The 26677-nt window shown below is 42.4% G+C and overlaps 1 protein-coding gene across 6 annotated transcripts in view; it reads right to left on the reverse strand.

Moving 5' to 3' along the window:
* The window catches only part of LOC111979263 (microtubule-associated protein 4), a 47454-nt gene that overhangs the window by 17409 nt on the left and 3368 nt on the right, over positions 1–26677 (reverse strand). For 2 of the 6 annotated variants that reach the window (XM_024009683.3, XM_024009682.3), the window contains exons 1-5: positions 22341–22522; positions 21254–21432; positions 13589–13708; positions 12914–13000; positions 8167–9465 (exon numbers count right to left, since the gene is read on the reverse strand). In XM_024009683.3, the coding sequence (XP_023865451.1) occupies positions 8167–9465; positions 12914–13000; positions 13589–13708; positions 21254–21432; positions 22341–22351 (1696 nt within the window). In that variant the 5' untranslated portion in view covers positions 22352–22522. Of the gene's footprint in view, positions 1–8166; positions 9466–12913; positions 13001–13588; positions 13709–21253; positions 21433–22340; positions 22523–26677 lie in introns of those variants that run through there. The other 4 variants (XM_024009681.3, XM_024009679.3, XM_024009684.3 and 1 more) reach the window with 3 other exon arrangements.

The raw sequence follows: 26677 nt of genomic DNA on the forward strand, positions 1-26677 counted from the left end.
ATTCCTCTGTCTGTTTATGTTTACATCTCTTACAGAAAGATGACTCTAGCTTTAACTACACGTATAATCCACATTATTATTTATTTTATTTTATTTAACCTTTATTTAACTAGGMAAGTCTGAAACTCTTAAGGATCCGCCCCTTTTTTCAATTTTCGTCTAAAATGACATACCCAAATCTAACTGCCTGTAGCTCAGGACCTGAAGCAAGGATATGCATATTCTTGATACCATTTGAAAGGAAACACTTTGAAGTTTGTGGAAATGTGAAATTAATGTTGGMGAATATAACACATTAGATCTGGTAAAAGATAATACGAAGACAAAAACTAGTTTTTTGTATTTCTTTTGTAACATCATCTTTGAAATGCAAGATAAAGGCCATAATGTATTATCCCAGCCCACGCTCAATTTAGATTTTGGTCACTAGACGATAGCAGTGTATGTGCAAAGTTTTAGACTGATCCAATTAACCATTATATTTATGTTCAAAATGTTGAATCAAGACTGCCCAAATGTGCCTAATTGGTTTATTAATAACTTCTCATGTTCATAACTGTGCACTCTCCTCAAACAATAGCATGGTATTATTTCACTGTAATAGCTACTATAAATTGGACAGTGCAGTTAGATTAGCAAGAATGTAAGCTTTCTGCCAATATCAGATGTGTCTATGTCCTGGGAAATATTCTTGTTACTTACAACATCATGCTAATCACATTAGCGCACATTATCTCAACTGTCCTGAGGGTGGGACACCGAACAAATTATTATTTATAATGACGGCCTACCCCGGCCAAACCCTAAACCATTAAACACAATCTTATATAATCGTCATGAAAAATACAGAGATCTGTACAAACAAACATTGCACAAATCATTTCAGTTCAAGGCCAAGTATGATGGTAAATATCTAACTGCAGAGAACCAAACATTCTCTTTTTTGGAAATAGATCCCCTCTCCACTCCAATTATAATAGATCCCCTCTCCACTCCAATTATAATAGATCCCCTCTCCACTCCAATTATAATAGATCCCCCTCTCCACTCCAATTATAATAGATCCCCTCTCCACTCCAATTATAATAGATCCCCTCTCCACTCCAATTATAATAGATCCCCTCTCCACTCCAGATTAGATATAGAAGTCCCCTCTCGCTAAGATCCAATATATCAATAGATCCCTCTCACTCATGTATATATAGATCGCCCCTCTGACATTACATCCAAGTTATAAGTGATTTCCCCCTCTACAGCTCCAAATTATAATAGATCCCCTCTCACAACCAATTATAAATAGATCCCCTCTCCACTCCCAATTTAGATGAGATCGCCGCTCTCCGTACTCTCATTATATAGGATCCCCCTCTCACACTGCCTAATTATAATAGATCCCCTCTTACACTCGGCAATTATATATTCAAATCCGCCGCTACCTCCATTAGTGGTCCCCTTACACGTCATTATAATAGGAGTCCCCCTCTTCACTGCAGATTTTAGATAGATTCCCCTTCTCCACTCCTGAGTTTGTTATTTGCATAATATTTCATGATATAGATCCCCCTCTCCACTCCAATTATAATAGATCCCCCTCTACACTCCAATTATAATAGATCCCCTCTCACACTCCAATTATAATAGATCCCCCTCTCTCACCTCCAATATATTATTTTGAGATCCCCCTCTACACTCCAATTATAATAGATCCCCTCTCTCACTTCCAATTATAATAGATCCCCTCTCCACTCCCAATTACTAATATAATGATCCCCTCTACCACTCCAATTATAATAGATCCCCTCTACCACTCCAATATAATAGAATCCCCCTCTCCACTCCAATTATAATAGATCCCCTCTACACTCCATTATAAAGATCCCCCTCACTCCAATTTAATAGATCCCTCTCCACTCCAATATAATAGATCCCCTCTCACTCCAATTATAATAGATCCCCTCTCCACTCCAATTATAATAGATCCCCTCTCCACCCTCCAATTATAATAGATCCCCTCTCCACTCCAATTATAATAGATCCCCTCTCCACTCCAATTATAATAGATCCCCCTCTACACTCCAATTATAATAGATCCCCTCTCACTCCAATTATAATAGAGTCCCCCTCTACACTCCAATTATAATAGATCCCCTCTCCACTCCAATTATAATAGATCCCCTCTAACACTCCAATATATAATAGATCCCCTCTCCACTCCAATTATAATAGAATTCCCCTCTACACTCCAATTAAATAGATCCGCCTCTCCACTCCAATTATAATAGATCCCCTCTACACTCCAATTATATATAGATCCCTCTCCACTCCATTTATAATAGATCCCCTCTCCACTCCAATTATAATTAGATCCCCTCTCCACTCCAATTAATATAGATCCCCTCTCACACTCCAATTATAATAGATCCCCTCTCCACTCCAATTATAATAGATCCCCTCTTCCACTCCATTTAATAGATCCCTCTCCACTCCAATTATAATAGATCCCCTCTCCACTCCAGATTAATAATGATCCCCTTCCACTCCAATTATAATAGATCCCCTCTCCACTCCAATTATAATAAGATTCCCCTACTATCCCTCTCACTCCAATTTATAATAGATCCCCTCTCCACTCCATTATAATAGATCCCCCTCTCCACTCCAATTATATAGATCCCCTCTCGACTCCAATTTATAATAGATCCCTCTCCACCCAATTATATAGATCCCCCTCTACACTCGCAATTATAATAGATCCCCTCTCCACTCCAATTATAATAGACTCCCTCTCTCATCTCAATTATAATAGATCCCCTCTCCACTCAATTATAATAGATCCCCCTCTCCACTCCAATTTATAATAGATCCCCTCTCACACTCCAATTATAATAGATCCCCTCTCCACTCCAATTATAAATAGATCCCCTCTCCAGCTTCCAATTATATATGGATCCGCTCTCGCACTCTCCAATTAGTAATAGATCCCTCTCCACATCCCAATTATAATAGATCCCCTCTCCACTCCAATTATAATAGATCCCCTCTCCACTCCAATTATAATAGATCCCCTCTCCACTCCAATTATAATAGCCCCCGATGCCACTATGAAGCCATTTTCCATATGTTCCAGTGTACCAGTTCCAGTGTAATACGTCTGTATCCAGTGTGAGTGATACGTCTGTATCCAGTGTGAGTGATATGTCTGTATCCAGTGTGAGTGATATTGTTAGTGATACGTCTGTGTTCAGTGTGAGTGATATTGTTAGTGATATGTCTGTGTTCAGTGTGAGTGATATTGTTAGTGATATGTCTGTGTCCGGTGTGAGTGATAGTGTTAGTGATATGTCTGTGTCCAGTGTGAGTGATAGTGTTAGTGATATGTCTGTGTCCAGTGTGAGTGATAATGTTAGTGATATGTCTGTGTACAGTGTGAGTAATAATGTTAGTGATATGTCTGTGTCCAGTGAATACCAGTATAACAACCAATTCTAATGAGCACAATCACCTCATACCATAACAGCCTTTGAGGAGAGAGGAAGTATGTCAGAGAATTCTATTTCTGGAATCCAACCTCCAGACTGTCACACCCCATTTTTTTCATCTCAGCAGTCCTGAGTTGTTCCATCTCCACGGAAACCGCCTCCCATATCCATGGCAACAAGCACCCAGTCAAAGAGAGGCTGCTATGACGTGGAAGTAGAGAGAAAAGGCAAAGGACGGATGGAGAGATGGAGAGGAGAAGGACTCCAAATAAACACAATAATAAAGAAGGGAAGAGAAGTAGAGGTAGGGACATGTAGAGAGAGTACTCCAAATGATGGAGAGAAAGGACAAAGGAAAAGACGGCGGGAGACTCATCTCACTACACTCATTCCTTCCCACATCTTCCTTGGTAGCTTACAATCCATCTTGTGGAATGGCAACAAAATCGGGTTAGATGAAGTCAAATAAAGTGTCACATCGAATGAAGTATCAGAGTCATGAATTCACACATCTGATGGTCCAGCGGACTGATCCGGATACACWAATTAAACAAAATCCAATCATTCTGCCAAATTATGCCCCTAAACGAAAACAGGGTAAAAAAAATGGATAGGCTTGAGACATGGAAAAAGACCACACTGGCTGAGTGGAGTTTAGTATTGGCTTTGTAGACATCATTTGCCTGGCTGAGAAATCAGAACACATAACCGTGAGGAAATGCAGTGAGCTGTCTTTCAATGAACTCCTGTAATAATCAATGAGCGTCACCAGAAATGTTATTATTGGAAGCTGCTTTTTCGAATCAAAATGATCAGAATTGTGAATATATTTGCAGTATGATATGTTTTGATCATAGTTATCAACCTTAGTTATTAGCTATCATAGTATAATTGATCTAGTTTCAACAACAAGAATGTTGCCCATATGGGCATAGTGACCTAGTCAAATGTCTGAACCTTTTTTAAGACCAAAAGCTCATACAAATGGTTAGCATTTGAGATGACTACTATTGTTTTTCAAGTGTCCTCGTTTTGATCCTGCTATCATTCAATATTTATGTTCAGCTTCAGGCCTATTGTACTGACAACATGAAGTCTTATTCTCAATCCAAGATCCAAGCACTTGTTTCCACAAGAGGAAAGTGATTACATTGATATTCTCTGGTTTGAAGCAAAAAATCAATTAAACGTTTTATTCAGGTTATCATAATGACAACTTATCTAGTTTTCATTATACTGAAAAGTTTTTTCGTTTTCATATTAGTGTGCTATTTTAGATAGCGAGTGGCTAAAAGTAGGACTGTGTTCCCAGTGAGGCTGCCTCAAGCAGAATCTTCACAGGTGTGTTCTCGCTTTATCATTCTGTAATATTCATGAGGTATCTTCAGCCAGCTAGACCACATTCACATTCACAGCTACAGATAACACTTTGATATAACCACCAGTCATTTATTGAACCACCAGATGATGGCCCCATTGGTCAATTAAAGGTGAATTATGCAGAAATCGCTCTCCCATTTCCGGGTTCCTAAAATGTCAGTTTTTGTGACAAAACAAGCAAGTATAGTGTGTGGAATCATTGTACCATCTAAACCGCTGTGAAATACATTTTCCATAACCAAAAACATTGTATTTTCAGTTGTTTGAAGCTGGAGTACAAAACTGAAAGTAAAAGACGCAAAAACTAAACTTAAGAGCGGGAAGCATAGAAATAGTGCACATAGAACAACTCTATCTCTTCTTAGACTAGCTTTCAATGAGAATGACAGATCTATATCTCACATTTCTATGTGCATTTGGTCAGGTCTCCCAAAAAGTTGCATATTGCAGCTTTAATAAATCATGAAAAATAGCAGGGATTTTCAATCTTATAAACAACACTAAAATAGCACCTGTACTTTTACTTGGCTTCAACATATATGGTCCAGTGCGATGATATTCACTGTGAAACACAGAATTGCACTTAAAACCGACAGCATGATGATGACGTATTTACTGAAAGGTACCTACGACGTAAAAACAGAAAGACTGCACAGCACTGCCCGTCTCAATCAGTACCATAGTGGCGACTGTGGTAGCTATATGCTTTGCCAGGCTGGGCATGCTCTTTTGGATGGTCTCTTTGTTTAGCTGGTGGCAGGATGGTCTGTGCTCGGCTGACCAGAATAATGACTATGCAGCAGGGCCGAGCAGTACCAGTACACAGACCTTTGGTGGAGTGCTGTGATAACCCTGACTGCAGTACCGCGCCGCACAGCCACTGAGCGCCTGCCTTCCTCTGCCTACTGCACACACCCTGATCACCGGCTATAAAAAGACAGGTTGTGTGCTTTACGTAACTGCAAAAAAAGTCCCAGCCATCAATATTGCATTAGGGAGAGGAGGATGGAGAGGGAGGGAGGGGGGTGGAGGGAGGAAGGGAGGGAGGAAGGGCTGGAGGGAGAAAGAGAGTTGGGGAGGGCGTAGGAGAGGGGGTAGGGAGAGAGAGGAGAGAGAAGAGTCAGAGAGATAGGAGAGAGAAAGAGTAAGAGAAAGAGAGGAGAGAAAAGAGAGAGAGGAGAGAGAAAGAAAGATGAGAGAGAGAGGAGAGAGAAAGATGAGAGAGGAGAGAGAAAGAGAGAGAAGAAAGACAAAGAGAGAGAGAGGGGAGAGATGAGAGAGAGAGGAGAGAGAAAGAGGGAGAGAGATGAGAGAGAAAGAGAGAGAGGAGAGAGAAAGAGGGAGAGTAAGAGAAAGAGAGGAAGAGAGGAGAGAGAAAGAGAGGGGAGACAAAGAGAGAGGAGAAAGAGATAGAGATGAGAGAGAAAGGGAGAGAGGAGAGAGAAAGAGAGAGGAGAGAGAAAGAGAGAGAGAGAGAGAGAGAGAGAGAGAGAGATGAGAGAGAAAGAGAAAGAGAAAGAGAGGAGAGAGAAAGAAAGAGGAGAGAGAAAGAAAGAGGAGAGAAAGAKAGAGAAGRGAGAGARAGAGAGAGGAGAGAGAAATATAGAGAAGAGAGAGAAAGAGAGAGAGGAGAAAGAAAGATAGAGAAGAGAGAGAAAGAGGGAGAGAGGAGAGAGAAAGGCAACAAAACAGAGAGGCTGCTAGGGGGAGAGAGCGAGGGGGGGAGAGAAAAACAAAGGCGGTGATTGAAGGAGGAGGATGTGGGGTGAGAATACAAAGAGGCCAGCAGAGGCCAATCCCTCTGTCCCTCCACACACCAACCCGCCTACCTGGTCATCTGTAAATTACCCATTAACAGACTGCTGAATGGGATGAATGGGTTGAGTAAGGGAATGTGAGGGTTGCAGACAGACAAGCAGTATGCTACTGACTTCCACCATTTGTCAACCAAAAACACCTGTGTCATCCAGGAAGGAGGAACAGCGTTCCTACAACAACCTTACACACTGCCCGTCTGGCAATTTAGGAAAGTGACAACCTTGCAGTCCTTGGAATCTCCAACCAAGAAAACAAAATGAGAAGGACCAACACAGGACAGTCTCTGAACTACGGCAAACTTACTCTCAACCGAATGAGCAAACTTTCCTGACATGGAATATATCAAACCAAATGTGAGACAGGCAAAGTACAAGAAATGTTGAAAAGAACAAAAACCTGTGGCAGACATGTGTAGTAAATAGGAAAGAAATAAACACTGGGWTTCCCTTCATATTATTCCACTGATGAGAAACATTGAAATATTCTCAAAGGCAACAATGGGAATGTAACTCACCTATTTAGCATCATCATCAGAGCCATCATCAGGAGATACAGATACAGGGGGAGAGAAAAGACAAAACATAGCTTTCAGTGATTTCAGTTCACTTACATGATAACTTCCACATCAAGCAATTCACAATTTGAGTGAAAATCTGTTTTAATATCTCCAATCAAAAATTGCATGAAAGTAAAATGTGTATTTTTTTAAATGGTCAAATGACATATCTTAGAATTCTAGCTGGGAACATTTTGAGACATTCAAACTGGTTCTGAAAGTGAATTCACACACACAAGTAGAAAAAGAATGTGAAAGAAAAGCTGTTAGTGACTCCTCAGTCAGTTTAGGCTATTTGAGGAACAAAAGCATCATTTAGTCAAGGGGAAAGCAGTCTCTTGAGAGAAAGAGAGAGAATCACACTGCAAACCAACATCCCTTTGATTAGTGAAGAAAGGTTCACTCAATGTCAAAGAGTTAGGGTATAGAATTACTCGTTGCAATTTAGGATACCTAAATCAGGGGGGAGAAAGCTAGCTATTTCTATCCCAAGGAGAACGGATTCACTCGAGAGTCACACAGAGAGTAATCTACAGAGACAGTAGAGTCATTAGTATATGATTACAGTGTTAGAAAGGAGAGAGATAGGAGGTAAAAACGAGCTGGTGACATGATCAGGTAGGTAGACAGACACATAGCAATGAATATGCTATTATAATCATCATCATCATCATCATCATCATCATCATCATCATCAACAGTACAGTACTACAGAGACAGGCCAGAGTATCAGTTAGGTAAGAGGGACCCAAGGCCCAGTCAGACACAGTCAGGTTAAAGAGCAGTGTAATTAGTTAGCATGTTATTACCAGTGCTAATAAACACATAATGGCCGAGCAACAGCAGGCCCAGTCCACAGAGAGAACCATGCACTATAAATGTCATCATTCACCCCCATACTGATAGATATGTCCCCTCTTCAGTGTCACCAACCTTCCAGCAGGGGGGGCTCTGGCAGCGGTGGCTCCTGGTGCTCTGTGAGTGGCAGTGTAGTGGGGATAAAGGGTGGGGCTGCAGGGTTGAGGCCTGAGCCCACTGCAGGGCGGGGACTGGGAGTGTCATGATCAGGCTGGGAGGAGTGGCTAAACAGTGGAGGAGGAGTGGTCTGGAAAGAGGAGGAGGTGGTGGTGTTTGGAGGAGGGACCTGGGGTGTGGTGGTCTGGGACTGGGGCTGTGAAGCAGGAGTGCTGGCTTGGGGGGTCTGCAGGGCAGAGTCAAGGAAGAGGAAGGTCTTCGAGACCTGGGGGCTGAGAGCCGGGGAGCTCTGAGGGCCCAGCTGCTTCTGGTCAGAAGTAGACGACATGACCTCAGGACGACCATGATCAGAAGAGGCTTTGTCAGTGAAAGACAGAGCCGCCTCATCCTTCTTGGGAGGTAGGACATCTTTAGTGGCTAAGGGAGGGGGCATTTTAAAGTCATCAATACACATGGGTTCATAATGGAGGGCAGAGACAGTGTTTTTAACAGGAGTCTCAGCCTCCCAGTCCATGTTTACCTTGGCAGGGGAAGGTTGCTCAAACATGTTTAGGTTACTAGTAAAAGTGTCTGTAAGGGCAGGGTCTGTGGTGAGGATGTGACTGGGTTTGGGGTTCTCAGTGAGGGGTGGGGCAGTGGGGGTGTGAGAGGGTTTGGTGTCCTCTATAAAACTGCTAAAGGGGTTAGTCTGGGGGCCGGCTACAGGGGAGATGTTCTCCAGGGTTGAACTTAAGGGACCAGAGGCATTTACCATTGCAGACTCCAGGGCCACCGACGCTTGTGTGGAATGAGGTGTCATTGGCTCCTGGGGTGTTGGCCCCCACTCCTCTGGGAGCTTCATCCTGCTCTTATTCTTCCTGCCCCTTACCCTACCCCCACCCCTCCCTCGGATCTCACACTCCCAGCTCTCCTCCTTGCTCGGGGAGGATGGGCTCAGAGGGCCGTCTGAGGCTCCGCTCTCTGTCTCGCCCTCCTCCTCCTTTGCATCCGGAGCCTCCTGCCTGTCCAAGAAGTCATACACCTCCTTCCTGGACCTCCTTTTCTTCTTCTTCCTCTTCTGCTGCTTGCTGCTACTGTTGACCCCTTCGCTCCCCATCTCGTCCCCAGAGCCGGTCTCCTGGCTGTGGGAGCCGTGGGGGCTGAGGGGGTCGGAGTAGGGGCTCTCCTCCACTGAGTTGCTGGAGGAGAGGGGGAGACCCTCTGAGGCTTGCAGCCTGGACTCACCACCTGCCCAGGAGTTTGGGTTTGTCCAAACTTCTTGATGAGCAGAGAGGAGGAAGGAATGTCACTACCCATAGTAAAGACCATAGTAAAGACCAATAACCAATTGCCAATCCTCTCCATTCATTGCTATGTGTAAAATCAGGGTATATCTTATCTGCTCTAAGAAATTCCGACCAAAATGTATGAAACTCAACCACTGAGTAAATAATTATCTTTTTAAACTACAAATAAAAATGATTCTATCAATTGTGTGAAATAAAATTGTGCCTTGAGTTTTGAACTGATGTAAGTTAAGTCATACTGACACGACCTCCACTATAATTTATTTACGGCCTGGCCAGTAGGTTTATAGATGTGAATTTTAGGCTTATGGATTACATGTTAGTCTTAAGAAGGACAGTTTTTTTGTGTGCACTGCTCCGAGCTTGCAGCTGATTGGGTGTGATTCTTCCTGCCGGGGCGGGGCAGGGGGAGAATGGAGATTGTACTGAGACTGAGCAGTGTGATGTTTACTGTACACTCGACAGCACATCGCATGAGCGGATGAGCAAATTAATTCATGTACAAGGAACAGGCAGACTGCATAACAACAACAGAGGCAGGTCACATAGACAAACACAGACAAACAATGAATCAAGAGGAAGGGGTCATGTGACATGGGGTACCCAGTACAAACAAATACTGAGGAGGACAGTGTTAGAAGTAAACAATATTTACATAAAATCATAAATATATGAATAACTGAAAGATACGGTACACACAAAAACAACATACTGCACATGCCCTTTTTTATGTTGTAATAAAGACATAACAAGGCCAAAACCTCTCTGCGTCCATGTGTCTTAGTTAATACTGACGGGTAGTACCATTCCAATACTTAACACGGCAGGGCAGAGAAATTAAAAATAATGAAAAGCTCCTCTCTCCTCTCTCAYCCCAATCGTTAATGATAATGTATTTTTCTTCCAAATAGTGTATCGCTGCCCTCTTCTCTAATTGATTGATGTGCTATTTTCCTTAATGTCCTTCCTTCATTGATTATGTGTCTATGTTAAACAACATGTGCAGGAGATCCGATTATCATTATCATCTATGTTTCATGCAATATTGGTATTTAAAAAGTGAAGTGCATCTTAATCCAAAGCCTCAGTTTGGCCTCCTGACAGAAGGCACATTACTTCTAGTCTATGTGGCTGCCTCACTCAGAAAGCAATGTCAAAGGTGGGTATGGAGCTCAAAATGAATATTTAAAGATACATATTTTATATATGTATCTTATTATATATATGAATCCATATTTTATATATGTATCCAAATATAACGGAGCACTTCAATGAGGACTTTGATGCGGGGGGGAGGGGGGGTTGTCTAAGGATTTATTTTTCTTTTTCTAATAAATAAGGTTAGGAATCCTCACATAATTATTATTGCTTCTCAAACAAATGTTATAAAGTTACAGTAAGATCTGAGAAATTGCATAACAAACTAAAGAGTTGTGTGATTTGAACCTTATAATTCATGCCGGAGCAGCAGTGGATTTCTGCTCTGAAGGCCGCTACACGAAAATAACCCTTATGTAAGTAACAACTAATACCACTAGCTGGCTATTAACTACAAGTTCTGCATTAGTTTGTAAAAAAAAACAGTGGTAATATATCTAACACGTTCCCTTTGGATGACTAAGGTGCTGGCACTTTGAGGAACCCTCTAAAGAAGTGACGGTTATAGTTTACCTGTTCATGGTCACATTTGAGCTCATCATCAAAACCTATTGGATTTACTGACATTTGATACTGTGTTTTACTGTAACTGGTGACTGGACCTCTGGACATCCCACCCAGGCCCCCAGTTGAACTGCTCTGTGTGAGACAACCTCTTACCTGTGGCCCAGGGCAGAGGGGTAGGGAGCCTGGAACTGCTTGGGTTTAAATGGGGCCTGGGACTGCTTGGGTTTAAAGGGGGCCTGGGACTGCTTGGGTTTAAGGGGGCCTGGGACTGCTTGGGTTTAAAGGGGGCCTGGGACTGGCTTGGGTTGGGGCTGCAGAGGCACACAGAGGAGAGGCCTTCTGAGGGTTGCCCATAAAAGGCATGCCTGACTGGAATGGAGCCATGCCCCTCACACCTCTTGAACCCATGTTCATGTTCATGTTCATATTCATGTTCATGCTCATGTTCATATTCTGTTCATGCTCATGTTCATATTCATGTTTATGTTCATGCTCATGTTCATATTCATGTTCATGCTCATGTTCATTATTCATGTTCATGCTTCATGTTCATTTCATGTTTATGTCATGCTCATGTTTCATATTCATGTTCATGTTCATGTTCATTTCTGTTCATGTTCATGCTCATGTTCATATTCATGTTCATGCTCATGTTCATATTCATGTTTATGTTCATGCTCATGTTCATATTCAATGTTCATGCTCATGTTCATTTCATGTTTAGTTCATGCTCATTTTAATTCAGTTCATGCCTCATGTTCATATTCATGTTCATGCTCATGTTCATGTTCATGTATGTTCATGCCATGTTCATATTCATGTTCATGTTCATGTTCATTTCATGTTCATATTCATGCTCATGTTCATAATTCAATGTTCATATTCATGTTCATGCTCATGTTCATGCTCATCATCCCTGGCTGGGAGAAACCTGGGAGTGGAATTAAGACAAACAGGTTAATACTATTCTATTATGTGTTATAAATACTCTATAATACAGGTTCTCACTACTATATTGTGCTATAATACACAGTGATAAGCACTACGTGTAAGGCTGGCACAATTACCGTATAACCATGTAATCGACGGTTAGCATATGGGTGAAGACCGTCGTGAAAATAAAGACCGTCATAACCTAACATAACTTAGTCATCCAAAGGGAAAGTTTGAGATATATTGCCACTGGTTCCCTGAGGGGGAGGACCAACAGCTGACTGAAGACGGGACGGTTGGGCATTCGTGCGGTTGAGTCCGTTTCTTCCATAACATGGACTGTTAACGTGATGAGACTTTGTTGCGCCTTGCTGAAACAAGCAAACTTGAGTCTAGAAACATGCCTATTTTCCTTGAAAGTAGGCATACGTAATGTCACGATTCCAAAGCTATACGATATTACAGAGAACAAGTTGATWATCTAATTTCTCTGAAAAAAATTGTAATGTTGTACTTCTTTTTCAAGGGATTCATGCTAATGTTGGGTTTTTGAGCTAGCACCCAATTGACTCCCATTCACTTCTTGAAGGAGTGCACCACACGGCCCATTGATAGGCAACGTACACAATGGCCGTAAATACGATTCCAATTTCAATGTGCGTAAAAAAATAAATGTATTTTTCTTTCTATTTGAAAGGTTATTTCGGTGACCGCGGTCATTTGGCTCTGGCCAAATACCGTCATTCATAATTACATGACCGTCACAACCCTAACTACATGCTGGTGTTACATAAACACTTTACAGTATTATTAAGCAGTACCCATGAGAGAGTCTGGCATGTTGCTGTCCTTCATTCCTTTGTTCTGGTTCCCCTCACCAGGCATTCCCATCATACTAGACACTGGGCCTAGAGATAAGATAGGGAGAGAGAGAAAGAGAAAGAGAAAGAGAGAGAGAGAGAGAGAGAGAGAGAGAGAGAGAGAGAGAGAGACATCAGATGTCAGTTACCAATACCAGATTAGTACACCATAGACACAAATCAATAGCCAGACTAAGCCCCCCAAAAGAGATAGCAATATCATTCACAATCACACAACTCATAGTTAGCTATGAAATATTAATGTCCAGATGGTCAGAGAAGACAGCAACAAGGAGACAACAACAACAGCCTTACTTAGACGCAGGCACACGTTTAACTAGGTGTTCTTCAATACTGTACTGCCCAATTTACATTCCTAAGAGTGCCCAGGCTGTGCCAGGGATACTTGGCAGGCAGCTCTCGGTAACCAGACAGCTTAATATGCCACAGAGGGATCTTTAGCATCTTAGGCTATTGATGATAGGGATCAAAAAAGACTATGACAGTAAAATAGAATCAAATATAGAAACCATGGAAACCTGTCCTTTCACAAAATGCCTTTTCACAGGGCATGCCTTATCACTTGAGCATACATAAGACACTAGAGGAATTCAAACCGGTGGAAAGAAGCTTCACCTGAAAGGTAGTCAGCATTGAAGGCAGACTGTTGCCCAGTTGGACAGGGACGCTTCTCTCCCATTGGTTCCTGCCGCTGCATCCCAGTCCCCATCTGTCCTCCTGGCGTCGTACTGGAGCCTGCAACGAAGAGGCAAAGAACAGAACATCAACATCAGGATTGAAAATCAAGTGTTAGAAATAGGACCAAGTGACTAAGTCATGTGACCAATGTTCCCTCAAAAAAATGTCAGTACTGAGCAAATTTCAAGTCTGCTGAGCGCTAACTTGAACATTGTGATAATTCTGTGCAACAAGCGAGCGTTTATTGTGAACACTGAGGCTGTGTCTGCTTTAAGTTACAGTTTCAGACAGTGGTCAAGTGGGCTACTGTGGCTATTTGATCATAATGTAGGCCTACCAGAGTGGCATAACGTCAAAAACAATGGAGAAAATGCATCCCACAACATTTTAACATGGAAATAGCTGTTCTTTCATTCTGCCTACAGTAGCAGCCAATGTGTTGTGTTCAATGTAGACCTACATTCTATGAGACTTTTGAAAAAAACTTGCAGGGCTTGACATTAACCTGCTTATCCACTTGTCCTTCAGACAAGGAGGTGATTGAAAATGTTGTTGTGTTGTTTGATGCAAGAAACCACTTTATAAAATACATTCATTATTATTTCCATACCATTATTACAGAGAATCAGACAGTATGCTACCCTCTGCCTATTGGCTACTTAGCTTATTCAAGCCTGTCTCAAAATATAACACTGTCTCTTAAAGACAAAAAAAAAGAGCTCTTTACCTGACTCACTTTTCAAAAATGTCTAGAAATGTACACATTTTATTCTCTTTCAAGCAGCAATCACTCCACCATTGCTGACTACAAATGAGTTATAACTGGGCTAATATCTCACTAACTAGCAAAGGATATGTGTCACGCTCTGACCATTGTAAGCTGTTTTTTCTCTGTGTTGGTTGAGGCGTGATAGTGACTTGGGTGGGTCATCTAGGTGTTTTGTATTTATATGGTGGACTGATATGGTTCCCAATCAGAGGCAGCTGTCTATCGTTGTCTCTGATTGGGGATCATATTTAGGTAGCCATTTCCCCATTGATATTCATGGGATCTTGTCTACATTTAGTTGCCTGAGTGCACAACAGTAGCTCCACGGTTCGTTTGGTTGTTTGTTGTTTTGTTCAGTGAGTTTCGGTTTATTAAAATTATGTGGAACTCTACGCACGCAGCGCCTTGGTCTACTCATTTCAACGATCGTGACAATATGRAAAATGTGAACACTTGGCTACATGCAGCTCTCGCTTTGATCTCAAAACAAGCGCACCTACTCACGACCACTCATGCTGTAAACACAGTCCAGTGCAAAGTGAATGGCACAGATCCATATATAGCAATGGTCTATTTGCATATCAGCCTACTGCAGCTCTGATTGGTTATGCAGCACTGGTCTGTTTAGAGTACAGACTGAGTCGTGCTTGTCAATGCAATGGAATCCTACTCTGATGCGTTCTGCCTACAACAACATCTCTTGCATAGTTTGTTTCGGTATGTTGCATTGAAAGTGGCTAATATTGTGTTGATTTGATCACAATTCTCACAGTAAAGGGAGACCTTGATAGTGTTAACTAAAGGCAAAAACTCGAGAAAGTTAAGTGAAGTTCAATCTCGTGCTTTCTTCTGCACGGCAGTCCCGGGGGTACTGCACAACCGTGCACGCTTGCAGCTTAGCTAACATTGCATGTGACCATGCTAAGCTAAAGTAACTAACTCTGTTACCCCTGCCTAATATTTAAAGTGACAAAATTGACCAAAGGTAATGTTGCTTTGGGGGCTTTAAGAACATTTTTTAATTGTATACTATAATTCTGAACTACTGAAAAATACGGTAACTTTGGTAAATTACCGGTAGATTTGCAACCGTACCACTGACAAAGCTTGCAAGCAAAATTGCACTCCTGGTTTCAATGTAGGCTACACTGTCTTTCATAAGTATTTGGAAACAGTTCTATATATTTTTGCTATACTAGGCTACTCTATAAATGTTTAACTCCACCTCCAACAACTGATAAGCACATTGAATACAGCCCACCTGGTCTAAAGTGTCAGTTGATGTCTGGCCTAGACTAATAGGCTACTCTAATGTGTCTCAGGGTGCTGTCCCTAAAAGCAGCCCTCTCTGGAACACAGCAGAGTGGTGACAGTGATGAGAGGGGACAGTACAGGACCGTGGGCCGTTACTATGGTTACGCAACCGACCAACCAGACGAGAGCATCTGAGGTTCTGGCGGCAAACACTTTCCCGTCTGTGTCATAACTGATTGACATAAAAACCTCAGCTAAAGCTTAAATTCCAGCCTAGAGGAACTCACTGTACTATCTGGTGTTTATTCCTGTAGGGCTCTGCAGCTTTACCAGATCATTCGGCCCATACACATACACATTCAAACACACACAACCCCAGAGAAATCATTGCATGTCAATCTGACCTCTTCTGCTTGACTAGATGCAACTTAGGTGATATTACAAAAAGAAAGTCATAAAGTCATCCATCAGTGTGTAGAGTCAGATACTGTGTGATTTGTCCTGCAATGAGACATACAAAATACCAAACGGGGAGAAATACACACACACAGACCAATTTCTAGTGTTAAATACCAGCACAGCTTTCATGATAAAACAGAGATATCTGAAAGAGTCACGTGAGGGAAGGTGTAAGTCCCAGTATTTTGTGTTGCTCAGCAACAGCAGCCTCTGGGGACCATCAAGGTGTTGTCCTCTCCTATGTACGTTCCATGCAGCACGTCCGCCTCCCCTCAGAACCCTTAAGTGGAGTTATGCCAACACAGCCCAAAAACCACATCCCCACCGCCCCAGCAACACCCTAGCCGGGCTGGCACGGTGTCTGACCTGACATCAGTCCTGGCACGCAGAGCATGGCAAAGACTTCCCTGGCATAGGAGCCTAGCGTTTCCTATGCCCCAGAGGATGGCACGGAACCAATGGAACCAGGGCTAACAATATCACACTGGTTTGAGAATACACGCACAACATCTGATCAGACAACAGATACAGTAGACATCAGTCAGAGCTCTCACAGTCACAGTTAACTATAAATAGTTTCGCTTTGAAAGTGTTGTAGGCTACACTGTATTATTTAGGTCTCTTGTCTGGTGCAGTATTGTATGATACCTCAGAAAGTAAATACGGTCCAGGCTATTCTCGGTTAAATTGAAAGGGACACCTAAATTATGTGTTTGGGGAGTTTGAACTCTCTGGTTTCAGAAGTGAACTACAAGGGATGCCCTGGGATCGCTGAGGGAGCTAAACACCATATGGATATTCAAGACAAGTAGCCTGACAGAGGGGAAATTAGGAGCCTAAACTGCAGGCAGGGAGATAAAATACAAATATCCTGTTGTGACACAAGGGTCCAGGAGCAATAATAACAATAAGAGAATAGAACTCTTAAAAGCAGATCCGCCGTGAGGTAGTTAGTGTCCAGACCAAAAGACTGCCAAGTCATGCCGGGTGCAATGGCTCCCTCTGTACTCTGCCGGAGGAGTCACAATGACCTTCCTCCCTCTCCCTCACTCCATCAGCACAGAAGCATGTCTGCTAGCCTGGCACTTACGTAAGGACACCCTTACGTAAGGTGCAGAATGGAGGTTAAGCAGACATTTGATGATTTCTGTTTTTAAACAGTAACTAAATAAGGCTGTGGTTGTGAGAAATRAATTGTAAAATACGTTGTACGTGACTAGACATTCATGAGCATGTTAAATTCCTGCGGTTCACGAGGACGATGGAGAGAGTTGTGTTGTTTATGTAGGAGGGATGGAACGCCCTCCATGGATTGCTAATGGACCACTTATAAAGTATGGTGTATGTGTTCTGTGACTAATGAGTTTACACCCACACTGAATACACAAGTAATTAGCTTACACCAGCTGTTATGGTATAGTCCCAATGGGCTGTAGGTGAATGACACAGGCCTAACGCTGGACATAACACATAAGATCATGTTCCAGGGGCTATTTCTCATTTCTAAGACATTGTTCGAGGGCTATTTCTTAGAGGCCAGAGAACTGATAAAGTCCATCATCTTCTATGGCCTCTATCGCCTGACAGGGAATCAGCCGAAGCCTCCTCTCCAGACGGTCCCTGTGGGGTTGATATGCACTCAGCTTGTCAAACCTCTCAGTGCTACGCCACCATTTGGCAGGCACACCCAGCTTCAGCCTCCTCCACCATGAGAGTCGTGTTTCAGCTGCATACATATCTGTTCACCGGTTATGGGAGAATTGGTGTAGCAAAAAGAGAAAACAGCATCATTTTCATGATAATGATTACTGCTGTGCAGTGAGAGGAGCTGTTTTGAATTCCCTCCTGTATACATATGGCTTTCTCTCATTTTGTGTTGCTGTTTGTCATAAGCACATGTAGGCCTGATCTTTGATTCTTTACTACAAACAGATGAAGGGAAAAGCCAAATCAAAGTATCCAATTCTATATGACAACTCCATATGACAAACAACCAATGACTTTGAGATTGAAGGACGTTGGGGAAGGAGAGAAGGAGGGGAGGGGGAGGATTCTGGGAAAGCCTTTAATGATTGATGAACACAGCAATGACTTTGTGTAGGTCAAGGAGATGGGGCAAAAGTTCAGTGCAAGATAAATTTGATAGCACTGCATGACAACAACATGGGTTGAATCCCTTTACTCATGCTAAGATGATAGACTGATACAATAACTTAATTTAGTGTGTATTTTCCACTGACATTTTACATACAAATATACATTATCCTTCTTGTCTTTCAAGGTATTGTGGCTTCAGTTCAGGGAAGAACGCATGTTGAATTGTCACTACAAATCAGACATGCTAAGAATATTGACTAGATCCAACAGAAGCTAAATCAGAGAACATTTTTGAAAAAGTACAGTATTGTTTTAACTTACAGTATCAAGGAAGAGGATTAGTGTACAGTACGTGACTGATAAGCAGCAAATGCTCTCATATTTCCTTGGGAAACTCTTGATCTACACAGCGGCTGACCAGAGCTCTTGCTCTGAAAGCATCAATCATTATACAGTACAGAGGAGATGCTGAAATCAGCACACACACACAGATCTGCACTGCCAACACTGGTGTTGTGTCTTTTTGATGAGCCAGAGCTGTTTCCTCCTTCTGCTATTGTTGATGTTCCAGCATACTGCAGTCACATGCTAACCGCAGAGCCTCTATCATGCAGCACACTGCTGGAACTAGCTAACATGCTACATTGTACACTGTGTTCTGTATGCCCTCCTGAAATAAACCCCATACTGTAGCGTAGCCTAAGGATGTTGATTTATCTTAATTAGACGTAATTAAATTAAGCAGCTGTGTGGAAAAGCTGACGTCATCTGTGTCAATCAACTCAACTTTTAAAGAAATCAATGTGTTCAGTTCGGATTGACATAGAGGTCATAAAGCCTCAGAARTCAAAGAATACCACCTTTAATCCACCCCTAATCCTAAACAATTGTTTTGACTGAATATGCATGTAAATATTACAGTTTGAGAGCAGGATAATTAACATGCAACAGATGTTGCCAAGACACCAGAGGAGAGGATGTTCATGGCCCGGGTGTTAATTGTCATTGCTGTGTCCTGACTTGTGCATGACTGAGTTTGTTATATTCCTCCAGTCAGGGCTATGCTAATGCTGCCCTAATGCTGTCTCCAGGCTGACACTTCTGGAAGTGACATGACACGAGGGGAGACAAAGAAAGAGAAGGAGTGTGGGAGAGATGGACAAAGACAGTGATAGTCATCTAGATGGAGAGAGGGCGAAAGAGAGAGAAGTAGAAAGGGAGAGGGGGAGATAGAGGTGAGAGAGTGATAGATGGAGAGAGAGGGAGAGAAAGGGAGTGCTTGGAGTCTGTCTGTCTGAGGTATAATGAGACTGTCTGTGGTTAGAGAGTTGGATCTGAAGGAACTGACTGGCAGGAAGGATATTATGTCTGGAGTGGAGGAGACTTATCGCTGTACATTTGAGCTTTATCATATTACATATCACATGTATTAGCTGGCTACGTACTTCTGCTGTTACTTTGAGGAGCAGCGTCCAATGGTAGAGTTAGGAAAAATAATCTTCATTCTCTGTACTTTTTGTTTTATAGTTTTTTCTCTCACTTTCTATGTTGTTATTCCTGTGCAAATTAGGAATTGCACTCTGGGGCTAAAATACCAATTGCCATCCAACATAGTCAAAAGAGGATGATTCAGCTGTGAAAATGTGCCCTTGCAACACAATAAACAATTACAATGGAGGGTTAACCACAGTGACGGGAATGGCCCAAAGGAGTGAATTTCCCCCAAATGCTCATGACAGAGTTCTCATGAACTGTGAAGTACTTTCTTGGTAGATGGAAACAAACGCAAAAGTTTTCCAGTAGCCAAAATATTTTTGGGGTGAAATTTCTCTCAGATAAAATCAGGGTGAAGTTGCCACCCAAGGTGAAGTTCAAGTTCAGAAAAAATCTGTTAACAATAACATCAGTGCACAAAACCACTGAATCACAGAGATCCCAAAGACTGCCTAAGAAATGGAGTGAGTTACAAATAATATTTTTTAAATACATAAATTGTCCCTCTTTGACTCCGCTGTTTGGTTCAGGTTGACACACAAACTGAAAAGGCAATTCCACCACTTTTCAACCTAATATTCATTGTCTCCAGCACAGAACCGGTGTCTAAATACTGTATATGTTAAAACGATACAGAGCTAAATAATCCTTCTCTGTGACATCACAGGGTAGGATTAAACATGCAAAAAACTATATTTTCAAAACGTGCAAAACTTTCTAGCTAAGGGGAGGGTGTTTTCTTGCTCCCCATGTCACCACGAATCTCATAGTGTTTGAAAATCACTGTTTTTAAAATGCTTTAACTTTATTTGACGACGTCATCGTGTAGACATTTTTACTTTTTTCTACAAATCATAGATATGCTCCATTTTCACCTATATAGACACTAGCATCGTACTGAAGATCATCAGAATGAGGTTCCAAAGTGGCGGAATTGCATTTCAACACAGTAGGATGGCAGCTACAAACCAAAACAAACAACACATCCACGCACACCGATGAGAGTGCGAATGCACACGTTCACACAGGCACCCACACATACACACACGCACGACGCACGCACACGCGCGGTGCGTGCGTCTCTTCGCAGGAAGAGAGTACAGTAAATAACAGGCGCTGGAGAAGGTGGTTCTGTTCCTGAACATTGTCTGGCCTGGTTCCTCTGTCCCTTAGGTCTCCTCTCTCTCCATTATTTAACACATGTACTCACACACTACATGATACATATACTATACTGTACACACAATAGCATATGTACATGATATTGTATGCATATGAGATAAGGATAATCTGCATAGATAAGAGGGGTTAAAGTGGAGGCAGAGGGGTTAAAGTGGAGGCAGGGAACTCACAGATTGTCTATCCTAAAGTTGTAAGCAGCTGGCATTCAGGTATACGTCACAATATATGCATTTACTGAGCAGAAGAATCAGCTAAATCCTCTCCCTGGATTGTCTCTCTGCTGCCCCAATACTCTATGGGTTTTCCCATTCCCACATAGCCTCCATCCATCCTGCACCCCAGTTTACCTTTACCATCCTTCCCGTCCAGCAGAGGGCGGTACTCAGTCTTTCCCACAGTCTCGCCTACTTTGTCATCAAAAGTCTCTTTCTCCAGGGAAGCCATGAAGTCCCTCCTCACCGGGTTGTCCGGGCCCGACTGGGGCGCCCCATCCGTGAGAGCGTCATGCAAGCTCAGGTCCATGGTCCTGGCGAGGGAAAAAGGAGGTTAGAGGTCAGAGAGTATCATCATCATCATTCACATCATCATCCTCATCAGTACAAGATTTCGCACTAACCCCATACTGCATTTCTCTATAGCCGTATACTGGTATGGAGGCCCACTAGTCAGAGCTCATAATGATGGCTGATCTTGGCTAATGGATATCACCATTTGTGCACCACACTAAATCCAGCTGCAGTCAAACCAGCCACACTAAATCCAGCTGCAGTCAAACCAGCCACACTAAATCCAGCTGCAGTCAAACCAGCCACACTAAATCCAGCTGCAGTCAAACCAGCCACACTAAATCCAGCTGCAGTCAAACCAGCCACACTAAATCCAGCTGCAGTCAAACCACTGTCTCGCTACCATGGGGTGATTCAGTCCAAAAGGTCATCTCTTAGTGTGTGTGGGGGGGGTGAAGCCGAGGGGATATAGCCTAGATGACAGAGACCATCCCCCAGCCCATAATAACAACAGGGTTTGACAAAAAACTTACCAAGGTTTATATTGCTAACCAAAACGCATGGGTCTGTGTGGTGTTGTTAGACACGGTGGCTCTGGGAAGAGACCAGCACAGGGCTACTCTCCAGGGGCCACCCTTCCAAATGTTATTTCGTTCGAAGCCTGGGCTCCCGAAGCTAGCATAGGGCTCATGCAAAATTGAACAAAGACAGAAAAATGAAAAATGGATGGAAATTATGTCACCGTCATTGCATTCAGTCTCCCCCTGCAGCCTCTGTCTCTCCCACATCCTCTCTCCCCCTAAAGACACAAGTGACACAAACAGTACACCGCTGCAGCTAGCTGTCTTCACACTACACTAGTATCCACCACTACCACCACCGCAAAACAGATAATCAACTAAGCCTATTCAGGCCAACAGTATATTACCCCCATAACATGCTGTGGTTTTTGTAGTTGCGCTGCGGATCTCAGAAGACAGCGACAGGCTATCATATGAAAGTTATTTCCAGTCGCTGTTGGATCTGATAGCCGGATCACTGGAACCGCGCCACTGTGTCCTAAAAGGCAGAGAAGCCATTCGGGAGTGCCGTCTGAAACACGTACAGTACCCAATGAATGGAGAGTACTCACTACATCAAAGTGTCTGCAAAGAAACCTGGAGGGTGTACGGTCTAAACTGTGGAAGTTAATAATTACCCTGGATTATCAATTCAAATGAAGGTGAAGGAGGGTAGTTATTGTTAATTTGTTGCAGAACAGCATGATCTTGTCTGCCTTTAGCGATCCAGCCCCGCTTGCTACAGTACAGTAGGGGATAGAAGCATCCAAGCTTTAGTAAGAGGGAGGACATTCTCCTCTCTTCACAGTGCACCATTTACTCCTCATAATGAGTGTATCTTTGTGAGACAGACAGCAAAACGAATACATATGTTGAGAGCTGCTCTACACAAAAGTTCTATCAGTGGCACTGACAGACGCACAGACGCACAGACACACACTCCCAACACACAACTTCATTATTTTTTTCCTCCCGTCCCTTCAACTCACCCACTATCTCCTCCTCCACACACGAACAAGTGATGATTGTCCTAGTTCTACACACACAGACACACACACAGACACACACACACACACACAGACACACACAGACACACAGACACACAGACACACACACACACACACACACACACTCACAAAAAATATCTTCATGCTGTCATTGTGCACCAGCCTGCAGATTTGCGTACGTACAGTGTTTGTTGGCCATGATTGAAACTGTGCCCCATTGTTTTGGGAGCAGCCACACCAAGTACAGTTGGACTAGTCAGATTACTACATTGACACACTGTAGCAGCCCCTAGGAGAGAGAGAATACTGCGTGACACAGAAAGCTCATCAAAATTCACACAGTCAAAAATAACGCATTCAGGCAGGACCACAGCAGGGTGTCAGCAGTGAGCGAGTAAAATAGCTAGCTCACAGCTCAGCTTTTATGCATCCATCCAAATGTTGAAAAGACGTTTGTGTGATTATGATGCAAGGGCATGCAAACATTAGATGAATAATCCTACAACAGCCCGTCTCAACTCCGTCTCCTCTACAATTCCTTTTATACACCTCTTCCATTAAAAGTTCTGCTTACCTTACCTGTCTTTCTTCTCCACAATCCTTCATGTTCTCTGATCCCAATTCTAAGGTCATCATTTTTCAGAACCTCTTTCTTTCCCTTCTTTCTTAAAGGTACGTTTTTTTCATTCAAAGCCTAAGTTCTCTCTACCTCTAACCTCTTTTTGACTGTAACTCCATTCACCCACCCCCTGGTGTTCAGACAGCTGTTCAGACGGCTGCATCCCCCAGTCTGACCGCTACATCTGCTCTACATCTCCCCAGTTTTGAGTGCAACATCGGACATTTCCCATTTAAAACGAAGGAGCATAACTCTGCTTTATGCTCACATTGAGTGTAAAAGCCTGAGAGACCAGCTGGTACTGCTGCATGGGGATTAGTGCAAGCTAGAGTCAACCCTAGTCCCCACGTCCACATGCAGCCAGGGCCTGTTATATTAGACTCAATCCTTCCCTCCGTCTGTCACGCAATCATCCCCAAAAACCACAGCAGGCCTACTGTAACACACAGCATAGCCTAACACAGTACAGAGTAACACACAGAGTGGGCCTGGGCCAGCAGCTTGGCAGGGAATCCCTGGCTTTATCCTGCCATCCAAAGCAACAGCCTTGTTCAGGGGGGTGGTGTTTCTGTTTACACAAAATGCTCTCAGTAAGCCTCATTCGACACTCATATTCCCATACGTTAATTCCCCAATTTTACTGTAAAAGGCATAGTAATCCAATAGTTATGGTCACCAAGCAAAATACTGTACTGTGTACTCACCCACTTTATTGGCAGATATGTATCTAACCTCTGACTGCCAACACCATATGACTGACTAACATAGCAACACCTACCTAAAGACCATTGATCTGTTGCACTAGGGTTGATGACAGGTTTTGTCCAACCGATTTGAACTGAGGAAGTTATTAGTAGTAGGAGTCACCTGATTACAGTACTATTGGCCATTCAGCTCTAGATCTGTATATGTTAAAGTGCAGGGAGTGCTGCAATAGCTGAGCATTATGTGTCATCGACTCAGTGGACCATAACAGTGATATTATCAGTGCCACAGCACAGTTTGAAAGATAAGCACAGGTGAACTAGTCACTAACTCAAAAGGTCAAAGGGCCTTTTCTACTATTATACATTTTGTTTTAGCTTGTGGGTTATTTCATTTGGAAAACAGGTGTAAACTCGCAGTTCAAGCACAATATTCAACATATCTCATTCTTTATACAGTCTCATTCATCAATAAACCTCAAAATAATATAATTTCGTAGAATATAATTCAACATGTGACAATTATTATAATAACTTTTTTACTTAACCTTTATTTAACTAGGCAAGTCAGTTAAGAACAAATTATTATTTACAATGACGGCCTACATCGGCCAAACCCTGAACCGGACGACACTGGGCCAATTGTGAGCAGTCCTATGGGTGATACAGCCTGCATTCAAACTAGGTACTGTAGTGACGCCTCTTGCTCTGAGATGCAGTGCCTTAGWCCGCTGCACCACTCGGGAGCCCAGTGCTAGAGGCGTCACTACAGACACCCTAGTTCAAATCCAGGCTGTATCACAACCGGCCGTGATTGGGAGTCCCATAGGGCTGCGCACAATTGGCCCAGCGTCGTCTGGGTTTGGCCAGGGTAGGCTGTCATTATAAATAAGAATTTGTTCTTAACTGACTTGTCTAGTTAAATAAAGGTTTAATAAATGTAAAAAATAAATAAAAAATAGCACTGAGATGCAGTGCCTTAGACCGCTGTGCCACTCAGGAGCCCAATGCTGAGACAATCTATTTATTTGATCGTATATCAGATTATCAGTCGGCAACATTTGAGCTATTTCTAAAGATAGGCTGTGGCGTGCATGAAGTAATTATCATTTTATTCAGCAGGATCAGATCTATTCCATTAAGTAATTATCATTTTATTCAGCAGGATCAGATCTATTCCATGAAGTAATTATCATTTTATTCAGCGGATCAGATATATTCCTGAAGTAATTATCTTTTTATTCAGCAGGATCAGATCTATTCATTAAGTAATTATCATTTTATTCAGCAGGATAAGATCTATTCATGAAGTAATTATCATTTTATTTCAGCAGGATCAGATCTATTCATGAAGTATTATCATTTTATTCAGCAGGATCAGATCTATTCATAAGTAATTATCATTTTATTCAGCAGGATCAGATCTATTCCATGAGTAATTATCATTTTATTCAGCAGGATCAGATCTATTCCATTATTAAGTAATTATATTTTATTCAGCAGGATCAGATCTATTTCATGAAGTAATTATCATTTTATTCAGCAGGATCAGATCTATTCCATTAAGTAATTATAATTTTTTCAGCAGGATCAGATCTATTCCATGAAGTAATATCATTTTATTCAGCAGGATCAGATTATTCCATTAAGTAATTATCATTTTTTCAGCAGGATCAGATTCTATTCCATTAGTAATTATCATTTTATTCAGCAGGATCAGATTTCTATTTCATGGGTCATTGGTCTGGTGTTAAAGAAATGTTTGATGCGAAGTTGGCACCTCTGGATCTCAAATCAGAAATGACGGTTTTTTTAAAGTCTTTATCTTGATTTCATTCGTGTGATTTATGTAAAGCAGTTACTCTTTATAATGTGGTGTTATTACGTTAGTGAGGGGGCTCGTTCCCGACCCAACAGGAATTTACTGTAATGTCAGGGAATAAATAGTAGTGTGTTATGGTTACAGTGATCAATCTTTTTTTTAACAGAGGGTGTATTGGTCTCAGATGTCCTTAATGTGTTAATGTGTTGCCAGGTCTCCTAGTGTTTGTCATGAGTCAGCGTTTTTATATCTCTCTCATGCATGATGGGCACATCTCTGGTTACTGCTGCATAATGCTTTGTCGTCCTGTCTCATCTCTCAGGGGAGACACACACAGTTCTGAAAACAGTCAACCAGTCAGTCACTCAGTAATTCAGTCAGGCCTTAGTCAGAGCAAGTGGTGAGATCTGTATTTACCCCCAGTGTGGACACTCACCTAAATCAACTGACTTGAGGATAGCTGTATTGGTGTGTGGTGTGTGTGTGGTGTGTGTGTGTGTGTGTGTGTGTGTGGTGTGTGTGTGTGTGGGTGTGTGTGTGTGTGTGTGTGTGT

The sequence above is a fragment of the Salvelinus sp. IW2-2015 genome, linkage group LG19, assembly GCF_002910315.2.
Source record: "Salvelinus sp. IW2-2015 linkage group LG19, ASM291031v2, whole genome shotgun sequence".
Classification (NCBI taxonomy): domain Eukaryota; kingdom Metazoa; phylum Chordata; class Actinopteri; order Salmoniformes; family Salmonidae; genus Salvelinus; species Salvelinus sp. IW2-2015.